At 43.3% G+C, this 12189-nt stretch overlaps 1 protein-coding gene across 1 annotated transcript in view; it reads left to right on the forward strand.

Moving 5' to 3' along the window:
- The window catches only part of l(1)G0320 (signal sequence receptor subunit 1 l(1)G0320), a 43427-nt gene extending 31593 nt beyond the window's left edge, over positions 1 to 11834 (forward strand). Inside the window, exons 8-9 of the mRNA XM_037428581.2 lie at positions 9109 to 9196; positions 11456 to 11834. Of these exons, the coding sequence (XP_037284478.1) occupies positions 9109 to 9196; positions 11456 to 11535 (168 nt within the window). The 3' untranslated portion in view covers positions 11536 to 11834. The remainder of the gene's footprint in view (positions 1 to 9108; positions 9197 to 11455) is intronic.
- The last annotated feature ends 355 nt before the right edge of the window (positions 11835 to 12189 follow it).

Raw genomic sequence — 12189 nt, forward strand, 5'->3', positions numbered from 1 at the left:
CTGAAGCGTGCATCCTCGGGCACCTCTGCAGTGCTGCTTGGAACAGCGTCCATTTCGAAATCACTGTTCTGCAAAATATTGATCGAAGCGAAAATAATTCGCGACGTCGTGAATTGCGGGGATTCCAAGCAATAGACTATCGTATTGAACCCGAGTCGACACTTTGTACGGCGACGACAGCAATGCAGGTGACTAGGCATGACTGAATGTGTCAGCCTAGCAGACGAAATGTTTGTGGGGCAGCTGAGCCTGACGTCACTCTTTTCTGTTGAGAAGTGGTCAGCTGTGGCGTGATCTGGAGGTGACCGCGAGGTAGCGCCACTGCTGGTGCTCTCAGCACTAAAAATAGTGGGATTGCCGGCCGTTTTTGAATAGTGCTAGATCCCAATAATATAAATCGACAGAAGAGATGGTTATTCATCCCTCAGTTGGGTTTTAGGTCGCAAATCGTTGCTACGGGGTCTATAGCTACTCACTTGCGCGAAAATCTTGGCATGAGTAAGTTTGATGTCAGTGCTCCTTTAAAAGCCAACTTTGGCGATTTTTTGACTATGTCAAGGTTATGGTGTTTCTATGTTCCTGAGACACTCTTGTCACGAGCCCAATAGCTGAAATGATCAGGAAATTTTAAATTAATTTTTAATTAGCAAAAATGTGCAATACCGAAACTGAAACCCAACCGATCGCCCTGTCTGCGTATGACGTACTAATTGGTAGAGCCAGAGGTCGTATACTGGTTTCACCGGCACGGAGTATGAAAACTGTGAAAGCCAGTCCAACGAAGCACCTGCCAAACACCGCCACCGTCGCCTTGTGGAAAGCACAATAAACGCTGTAGCGGCCAACGTAGCGATGCCATCGGCTGCGTTACTTCCGTTGACATGCCAAACATGACGTCACACAGACAGTATTGCCAATAATTCTGGCAAGTGAGGTGAGCTTTTTGAGGCAATCTTTAAAATTCATTTGCAAACGATCAGTGCATCATTCAAACCTGTGATTTGGCATAAAGGACTAAAATGTGCAAAGGAACATACCCAGTGAATTTTATTGAGATTCATTGACCTCGAGAAATCGCCGGAGTTGGCCTTTAGGCCATCGGGAGTGATGTTCTCTGCTGTTGCAGTTGCTCAGTAGCACTCAGTTGCAGTGCTCTGCTACTGACCTGAAACACACGCAGGTTTGGTCAGGGTTGCGGCAGTACAGGCGTGAAACAGCCGAAATTGAATTTAGAGCAATTTTTGGAGCAATAAAATGCAAGTTTGAAGCAGGTTACAAGAAAAAAAAAAAACATTGGGAAGTAAGCTTGTGCAAATATTCGAATGCTTCAAATATTTGAACGAATAGTAGGGTTTTCGATTTTGCTTCGATTCAACTTTAAATTATTGAAAATTTCGAAGTATTTGCAAGAAACGAAGAAATGCATGTTAGTCCGAATGTACCACCTGTAAAAGTGGTTTCACTGCAGTGTAAGGGTGCTGAACCGTGAAAGCATCTATCCAAGAAAAATCCGCTTTGCTGCGAAACTCCCCTACGAATTTGAAGGGGCCCTGCAACACTTTTTTGCCATAGTCAAAAAACGCTGCTGATCGGTGGTCGAGGCTACCGAAGACACAGAAGCCAAATATTATAGAGCAGCACGTGGCGTGGGGTTCACAATAAATTCTCAAAATCGGATAAACGTTTCTCTCTTCTTTCGGCAAATGACTCGACAAGCTCAGAAAGCATGTGTGACGCATTTTCTTTCCTCGTACCATCCCTCCCTGCTTAGCTTCAGGCGCTTTCATCGGGACGAGAAGAGAGAATACACTTGCAACATGCGAGAAATTTTTGCAACTCTGTACGTACTAGAAAGATTCTAAAAATGTTCGCGGCAGTGAATTCATGAGGCAGTAAGCTTCTTTAGTGAATTCATTCCATGGCTACTTGAATAATTGTCGCACGGCCTCTTTAAATTAAATTATTACCCTCAAATCAATTCATATAATTAAGCTTAAAAGCTTGTTATGACAGCTTATATGCTCTAAGTATAATAAATTTTAAAATGCTATGCATTTTAAGGGTTATGATTTGCATCCTGCTGAAAGTCAAGTCTTGCTACTAGTCAGAGTTGTTTCGACTTCTTTTCAACGAAAAATATACATGGCATTTGCATAGAAGCCCTATTTCAATTTTTAAGATATACAGTTGAACCCCTTTATAAGAGGCACTGATATAAGAGACAAATGGGTATAAGATACACTACTGTGCCTACAGTAAAGTACGAGTTGATAAAAAAAATGCATACGAAGTACCCTGCTTATAAGAGACATCTCATATAAAAGACAAAGATTGCTGTCCAGGGCATGTCTCTTACTAAGGGCATTAACTGTATTGTGCAGGTTATTTAGGTCGTGACAAATATGCCCATTTTTCTCTATATGTCATATATGCTATTCGAATTCGATCCGAAATTATTCGATCAAAATGACTACAGTCAAACTTCGCTACAAGGAACACTGCTTCAGCGAAATTTCCGCTACAACGAAAAATTTATGATTGCCCGTCAGCAGTCCATAGGAGTCCATAGGAGTAAATATTGTCACCATATCGAACACTTTTTTTTTTTTTTTTTTTGGTCGTCCCGCTTCAACGAAATTTCGCGATGCAATTTCAGGCTAAGATACTTATTGCTATGCAGTAAACCTAATCTTTAACATTTCGGTGCATTTTCAGAGCCTGAAAATGCGTCAACAAAGTCTAAAACACGTGTTGGCACCACCAGAAACCACAGCTGTTCACCAAGCATGGGCGCCGCCATTGCTCGATAGTGATGGCAATGAGACTGCCCTGCTGGCTTGCTTTTGAGCCGCAGACGATCCAGAGCTGAAGCTCAGTCGCTCAGTTCATGGTTTCCTTCTCGCAGCTTCTGGGTGCAAACGCATAACGATGCCTTTTCCGATTCCGATGCTTATCATTATGTTTGCGCTTGGCCAGTGTGGTAACTAATCAGAGTGACTGTTCATCGGCATTATCAACAAAATCAGCTAGCTGCGAGTGATGATAAGAATAGCATAGAATAGTGCAAAAGTCGCCACTCCACGATACCCTGCCTCGATCTGGGCGTTGTCGGATACTTTTGACGGCGGACAGCAGCTGGTGTTAATGCATTGATGCGACTGTTTGGTTCGTTCTCGAACCCGGTTTTAGGCGTTGTTTCAGCGTGCTTTTCACTATGGCCTCGCTATGCAAGGGCGAGAATTGCGTCTTGACGCTGCTGGGAAAGAATAGGAAGCCGCGGACATTTTTTCAATTTCGAGAATAAATGTGCCTTTGTTTTGCTAGCTCAGATCAGCTATATTTTTTAGATTTCATCACAACAATTTTCGCTTCAACAAAATTTTTTCTGCGCCCCGTCAGTTTCGTTGTAGCGGGGTTCGACTGTATTTGCCTCGAACTTAAAATTCACTATTCGCACAAGCGTACACACGAAGACCAAATTTGGAGCAGCATGAAAACGAGAGCTTGCATTTAGAAAAAAGTACCATATTTACGCGCATAATTTGCGCGCTTTTTTTTCCTGATTTCGGGGCTCCGAGAAGGGGGTGCGCAAATTACGCGGGAATTTCGCCAGCGCATGCGAAATATTGTGCCATAGTCTTAACGCGTGCAGTATATACATTAAAAAAAAGAAATAAATTGGAGCACAAATGAGGTATACTTCAATTTTGAAAGAATTAGTGCGTACTTTACCCTGTCAGATCCTGTCACACGCGGTCTAGCGGCAATCAATGATCGCGAAGTCTGATTGGGAATCATTGTATTTTCTTGAAGCTCTTTCAACAATGCTTGGAGACACTAGGCCTCAGGACACAGAATTACTGGAAGAACTAAGCATCCGCACATATATTAAAGGGCCTCATTCAATGGCTGGAACTTGCATTAGAAGTGCACACTTTTCTGCTTACCGATCGCACCGGGCGTCAAGCTGAAGTACTATCAGGGTCAAATGAAACGCGAACAGCGGCAAGCCTTCGCGATGCTATAGTGCACGCCGTCCACTTGTCACTACGGACAGGCATGCATATATGCAGAAAGCTGCCGAACAGGATGCGCACGCCTGTGAATCATAACTGGACGGCCCCCACTACACTATCGCAAAGGCTTGCCGCTGTTCGGGTTTCATTTGATGCTGATAATATGTCCCCTTAAAGTACTTTGCAGCGGCACGCTTCCTGTTTTCCTCGGCGAAATTCACAACAGCGAGCTTCAATTTCGCCGTATATCTAATTACTGCAGCACATCACAAGGGAACCATCAAAACGTGTCAGCCGAATGGCGAAACTTCCCAAATCGACCAAGCGTGGGTTGCAGCGCAACAGGCCCTCGCACGCCTTCTATTCAGAAAGGCGTTCGTGCCGTGACATGAGCGTTCATTCTCGCCATAATCGCGGTGGTAGAGATTGGGAGATATGGGGAGGCAAACGCTCGAACAGTTCCGGCGACCCGTCAACGGGTCCGTGTTCGGGTGTGGTATTCTAGGGACCCTAGTTCGGGGAAGTCCTCGGAAGCAGTGACTTCGCGCTGGCAGCCTGTTAGACTGCGTTGGTCTGCTCGGCAAAGCGCACACCCGGCCGAAGCATCGAAAGGTCCAAAGGTGCACACACCGGCAAGCTGACTCTGGCGAGTCGGGGAGCGCGAAATATGCGAGTAGGCAATTTTTTTTTTCCGAAGAGCTGGCTAACTCTTAGGGGTGTGCAAAATATGCAAGGGCGTAAATTATGCATGTAAATACGATATGTACAAGCCGTCCAACATCTCCTAAACCATGCAGCGTGAATATGAACACTTCTGCTTCATAAAAGTAGTATTTTGAACAAACCCACTGAGCAACCAATGATGTAGTCCACATTAGCATCTGCCATGCCTGTCAAATTCTTTGACAGACTCTGGGGATTCAAACGTGGATCTACCAAGCTGGCGACCTTGAGATTCGGCAAATTCATAAAACTGAGGGGTAGAGGTAGCGAAAACCGAAAATGTCGCATAGTTTTGATTTTTGAGGACAGCAGAAATGTCATACAGCGCTAACAAATGATTGCCACTAACTTTTTTTAAATGTCAGCGATCATATTAGCACTCACAGTAGTGCAGCATACATATGCATGAGTAATTGAATGAAGTGTGCTGTGTCCCTTGGCTAATGTTGACAGCCCATTCCAAATCTTGAAACGCTTTTCTGCAGGCCACCAGTGTACTGCGGTGAAGGTGGCTTAGGGCAGATGCTACTCTAAGGCATTTTTTTTTTTAATATTAACTCTAGAACAATGAAACTTGAGCTGTTTATGGAACTTAGTATGCTGATTGCAAATATATAATTAGTTTTCTTGCAAGTTGCATACTTCTTGCTCTGCGACATGACAAAGTGAATATATTAACACTTTTGCCCTCCCTCTTTTCATCCCTAAACTTCCTTAATATTTTACCATTCATAGTTCATAATGTTTCAAAGAAAGTGTGGAATGTAATAGCTAATTAGAAAGCAAATATAAAATATGTTTTAGGCACCAAAAATAAGACGTAAAAAACTACATATTTCACCTGCCCTAGTAAAGGTTTACATACAATTTTTCATTATGTAATAAAATATTCAAATTTAAACTAGATAATTGTATTTGTCGTATCTTGGAAAAAATTTTTGCAAAATTTTATTCACATCCAAGCACTAGAAGGGCCTGAAAAAGGAGGGGCCCATTGAAAAAAAATGGCAAAATTTGCGTTTTTAGACAAACGAGTTTTAAAGTTAAAATTAAGTTTTTATTTATGAAAGATGCCATTAAATGCAATGAAATTTGCACACCAAAAAGAACAATCCTTCTTGTAGTGGCCGCTGCCACTAAAATACGCCAACACTGTGAGTTTGTCCCTCTTGGCTTTTTCGAGCCGACTCCTCACAGACATCTTGCTCACAGACTGGGCCATGAAACGCTTGCCAAACTTCTTCCGCTCCATCTGGCCGAGACTTGTGCTGACTGCAAGCAAGGAAGAAGTTCGACAGGACTGCAAAATCTAAACTAAGTCTGTGTCGAGAGACACAACAGTGCCAATGCCATTTTGCAGCCATGTTTGTGCCACATACCGTCGTACATAATGGCAATTTTATCCCTGCTAAGTTTCTTTGACCTTGCAAGATTGGCGCTGACGTCATCCATTGCCGCATCACGAACTTTCCGGCTGATGCCTGTGAATGGCTTTTGATGCATTGGCTTTTGCAAGCCAACTGCTGCAAATCGGACCAGCTGCTCACAGCCTATTCCTTCAGAGCGCATTGCCACAATGGCTTTCACGCGCGAGGAATGGCTTTTTTCATTTATAACAGAGATAAAATACACGAGAAAAGCATTGTTCAGCTGCGTTGCTCGTCAAGACTTGGACCCCGCAAGTAGGCTTCACAGCACATACAGTCGCGCAGCTGCCAATAGGGGTCCCCGATCTATACCACTTGATAAGCCAGTGACGGCGCTCAAAATACGCGCAAAAGCTTGCTTATTTTTATTATTAGTGCCGCATCGTGAGGGAAACTGTCGTTATTTGAATAGTGAGGCTCGACTCTTCGCCTCATGCAATCGACAGTGGCGAGCGGCGGCATATTATCATCGGCAAAGTGCTGGAAGACTGCCCCGTTTGTGCCTTTTAACTGGCACCTTGTGCTCTTTAGACGCAATTTTAAAGCATTTCCAGTTAAGTCTCGACATGCTTTTTTTTTTTTTTTTCAGAAAAGTAGACGTACTAATCTCATCAAAACAGGCGAAAATAAAAAATCGGTCATTTTGAAGAAAAGTCAAGTTTTTCGACCTGCACCTTCTTTAAGCTGCATTCCGCACAGGTTGGAACAAGGCCAAGAAATTTTCAAACCGCTACACCCCCTCTCCCCCCCCCCTTTTTTTCACATTGAGTTTAAAATTATGATAAAACATCTGGGCGCATGTTTCACCAAAGTAACAACGGCCCACGCCCGTTGGCCTCGCGACGGCGCAGAATATCTTTTGCGTGTGCCGTTGCTAGGGCAACTAACGTGGCCGCTGGCTATGTCCCGTTCGCAGCATGCAGAGTTTGATCGCGCGCAGTAACGGCGGCGCTTCCAGCTTTAGTTCCAAACGTGCCATAGCTGCGTTTGTTGACTAGGAAATTCATACTTCTAGCGAAAAATTACTGGCTACGGCAACACATTTTTGTCGCGAAGTTGTGTTGTCCCACCGATAGATATCTGCTGCGTTCAGTGGACCGATGGGCACGCACCGGTGTTATTTAATTTGCTCAATTGCGTTTCATGATTGTCCTGGCTTAATGAGTATTTTACGCCATGATTTAGGGTTACGGTCAGTGCGCCTGGATCCCTTGATTGATTGATGACGCAAACTACATGTGGCCAACATTGCCTCCATTTCTCCCTGAAATGATCGCACTTCAGAAAATTTTGATGCCAGTCAGGCATTTTGGCACAGCGTGGCGTAATTTTGGCAAATTTTATGGTTTTGGCACAGCTTGACACAAATCTGGAATTGTATCAAATTGGCGCAGCTGTTGCACCCCTGGGCAGTAGCATTTCAGTCGAGGTGAAATGCTGGAGGATTGCGTAGATGCGGTGTCAGTGCAGATAGAAAACCCCAGACTGTGTCATTAAATCTCACCTGATAGACGAGGTGTTGCATACTCTTTTTTGCGACCAGCATGAAGTTTTCTTTGCTTGGCGCCATGGAGACTCCAACTTTGCCTCTTGCAACAGTCAGCGGCAGTGATTGCCAACGCATTGACGATGTTACAGTAGCCCAAGTACAACAAAATCTGCTCGTTCACAAGCAGAGCATGAAACAGATCATTGGGATTTTTTTTTTTTTTTTGCGGCTTTAATCCAAATAAACTTCATTTCCATGTCTTGACCACTTATTCAGATTGTTTGATTTTTTACTATTTCACGGTCCCCATCAAGTCTGGAAAAAAAAATGGTCGGCAACTGTATAATGTTTTGTTATTGTAAAGTCAAATAAAAACAAATATAACTTTATATATTCTAACCCACAGTTTTTAATTGTGTGGAGCGACATTTAGTTGGTGGCTGTATTTAGTACTTAAATTTATTGGCTCTATCGCAGTCTTTTAAATCTTTTGTGTAAGGAATTAATGGTAAAATACAGTATGTTCTTTTCGTTATTGTCTTGAACCTGGCAGTGATGTGAACTTGTGGTTCATTTGTACGTGTGGCTCGGCATTAGGTGGATGGAAGCTATAGCGCAACCTTATTTGTTCCAAAGTTGTTGCAAAAAACGAAAGTGCCACTCTCTCTCTACCTGTGAACTAAGTTAAATGTTGTTTGCTTGACTTGAAAAAAGTTATTTTCATGGCAGCGATGTTTTGAAAAAATACATTGTTAAACTCTAGTTAGACGCAACTTTAGAAGTTTGTGGCATTTTCTCCTCAAAGGTGGATGCACACAAGCATTCACCACTGGGCACGCACTCAAAGCTAACGTTATGAGTCATTCTCGTGCCTGACTAATCCCTTCTCTTAAGCACAGTGGCACAAACTTGTCCATAGACAACATGGCGTACCATTGAGCTCGTTGATAAGTCCTTTGTTGTATGAAACAACACCTTGGTCCGGCAGTGATCAGTTTCGGCCGCGCAGTCCACGTTTTTATTTTTACTGTGTTGCCCTCTGTCATTTTGTAGCCCTCGAGACTGCAGGGAGAAGTGGTATTGCCAAAACAAGACTCTGAGGCAAAGAGGTGCCTTGCTACATCACCGTAAGCTAGAGGAAGGGTTGGCTGTGTGCCATCATGTATCGCTGACATTGTGTCACTTTGCCAAAGTGGGCAGAGTCATGACGACTGGCTATGCCTGCCCCTTTATAGGATAAAGAAAGGCGGTGAGGCAGAGTGAAAATTTGAGACCAGCTGAAACGGATGTTCGAGCCCTTGTAACTTAGAGGTGCATAGGAATGTATGGCTTCTGACCAGAACTTTTGGTCAGGATTATAGTAATTAAAAAGTGAATAAACCGAAATCCAAGTTCACAAAAGTATCTGACATCAACATTCAGTAACTGCTGGTTTTGTGTTCTGCTTTTTTAGAAAAGGAAGCCAGCCAGCAAGCAGAAAGTAGAGATGGGTACTCAAAGTGCCACCGATGTCGATTACGACTGGCTGCCGAAGGATATAAGTAAGTACATTCAAGTCTTTTTTTTTAATGATTATAAATTTATGTAAGGAAATTAGAATCTATGGTTATTTGTGAGCCCGCAGCTTACAGAGCGATCACAAGCAAGCGTGTGGACAGTAGCGGCTGCAGTAGCTATGCAGCCCACAATGCTGTCGATTACCATAGACTTTTGTTTTATGGTCACGTGTGTGAAGAAAAGAGCAAGCCATGAGTAACTGAATTTGAGGATAATTTTAAAGTCCGGGCCGCATGCTGCACGATAATGTTGTGCTCGCGTGTTCTAGGAACCTTTACTACCAATAAGCCTTTTTCAAGCACAGAAGCGCCCCTAACGAACGCACGCTCATGAGAGAAATGTGTACGCTGAAGCAGCTGCCGTGACGAGCGTGCAGGCCTCGCACTTTAGCTTCCTGCTTGCGCTGTGCCTGTGCACCTGTCAGATAACGTGGATTTGGCAAGGTGCAACTTATCAGTCACAAACCTCAGTGTTTAGCTGTGACGACTTCTCTGCAATTTCCTTATCTGTCCCACTGTTGTAGCAGCTTAGCGGCTGTCACTTAATTTTTCACCACTACATCTTGCAGTATAAATGTATTTATATCATATTTACCTGCGTAATGAACCCACTCGCATAATGAACCAACCCCCCCCCCCCTTGGCCTTGAAAAAGAAACAAAAAAAACTTTTGTAATGTATCTGTTCATTTTATTGCAGTATTATAGCCAGTGCAATTGACAATCAAAACAACGTTAAGTCAAGCCATTATATTGACGCAATAACAACACAATAAATATCAAAACGATGTTTTGCAACCATGCTAAACAGTTGCGAGCAGCGCGAGGGCGGACGTTAATCAAAATTTGAAAGTCACACCATTTACGATAAAGCGCCATCTGTTGAATGCAGGAGCAAACTCTCTGCTGAGACCACCGCGAAAGTACAGCGGCACAAAAACAAAGCGTGTGGCCTTCAAACTGGCGTGCTTGCGGCGTAGACACACGCCGCGCTCTTGCCATCTCAAAGGCCATGCAAAGCGCAACAGCACCCACCGCGTTAATGCACCCGCAGCATTATTGAGCCATCATCAGGTGCTGCGTTTTATTGCGATAGCAATTATATGGACCATCGGCATCACTCATCATATATATATATATATATAAACTCAAGAAAGGAAAAAAGCCGCCCGCGCTTATCTCCCGTGCGTACTTTGCCCCACGGATGAGGGTTTTTAGGTGCTTATGTGCGCATGCTTATCCTTTGGTGGAAATAATGGCACGCCTTCGGCGTTGACCAGAGTGATTGCGTTAGTACGATAGTACATATAGACTACATGTATCAACGCGCGATAACTTGCATGTCGCTGAACTGCTTCATACGACATACATGTTCTCACTAATACCTACGCCAACTCACTACATTACACATTTTACGTGTCATGTGTAGAGATACATGCAGAGGCGATCGGGCATGTGTAGTATTCAGGATTTATGAACAGTCAATCAGCGGCGACGCGTTCTTTGTGTTTTTTACTCCCATGGTGCAGCGAGCAGTGAGCATTGAAACGCCGACCAGTCGACTCGCTCAGCGTACACACTTTTTTTTATAGTGATCCATGAGTCCGTGAGGCATTCCAGGATTGCTTGAAAAAGGTCCATTTGCAGCGTTTTCTGGCTCATCTCAAAAGTTTGATTGAGTCCCCTTAAAGCCAGGAAAGCTATATTGCAAGAAAAATGAACTGTCTGGAGAGTAAATTTTGCACTGTAAAAATGCATACTGTAACTGTCTCATTCTCTTTTTTTTTTTCTGTTATAAACAGCATAATGCCACGTAAGTATTTCCTTTGCACCCACAAATATTTAGTGGGCGTTATATTCAAATAAACAAGGTGCGTTTTTTTCGAGCAGTCTTCTTTGTGCTGCAGTGGCGTGTTGAAAGTACCGAGCTGCTTGTTCTGCATGTGATATTCCAATTTCTTGCTGTCGCATTCATTGCTTTGCCCAAGTGACGAAACTGTGGATTTTTTTCTCAGCAGTGTCGGAGATTTGAACTATACGGGGTCAGCGTAAAATTGTCATAACAGAGTTTTTTAATACAATACTTCTATGGGTGCTTTGCTGAGGCCAAACTGGTTCCTGTTAAGTGAGTCATTGCAAAAGTATTCAACAAGCATAGCACAGCAAGAACAGTGTGCTCTTGGGGCAGTTCATAGATTTTATGACATAATCTAGGCTAACTCTTGCAATGCTTGGCTACCTGCAGATCGATCACCAAAGAGGTCACCACGCCAGTCACCAAGGTCTCGACGACTCAAAAGGGGCACTGGATCTGGAGAGGAGTAGTGAGGTGACAAAAATGACTGTTGGCACTGACACTCGTGCTAAGCACCACATCGCATCGCAGACCTCTGTCATATCGTCACATCATCTGCCACAGGGATATCCGCGGTTAGCTGAAAGAAGTCGTTTCCAGTCATTCTTGTGGTAATGGTGCTTGGTCAATTAATTTTTCGAGCTGTTTGAATTTCGTTGCATTAAGAATAGAATTTTTGGTCATGGCACTGACTGGACGGCAAGGTGGCAGGGGACGGAAGCTGCGGTGGGCTGTGATAAACCTCTATAATAAAACTTTTTTTTACTTATGTTTTCTTGTGTATGCATGGTTTTTTAATGTGCTTTCATAAGAGCAGTGTACACATTCATTAGCTGCAGGTTTCATTTTACTGAAGTTATGTGAGCCAACAGTTTCGATTCTGATATTTTTCTCTACACAAGCTTAATGAAGAAGTATGTATTACAGTCCTTGACTGCAGTACTACATTTAGAGTTTGTGTGTGTCAAGTTTCATGTGACAATAAAGGACCTTTTATCAACTTTATAAATATGAGTAAGCTTAGAATGTGCATACTCGACATCCTATTTTCTAGTCTTTCTTGCCACAGTTTTCAGTTTCATTAGCCTTGATATAGCAAGAGGTACTTACGGAAAAGTGGAAAA

Source organism: Rhipicephalus microplus, chromosome X (assembly GCF_043290135.1).
Source record: "Rhipicephalus microplus isolate Deutch F79 chromosome X, USDA_Rmic, whole genome shotgun sequence".
Classification (NCBI taxonomy): Eukaryota; Metazoa; Arthropoda; class Arachnida; order Ixodida; family Ixodidae; genus Rhipicephalus; species Rhipicephalus microplus.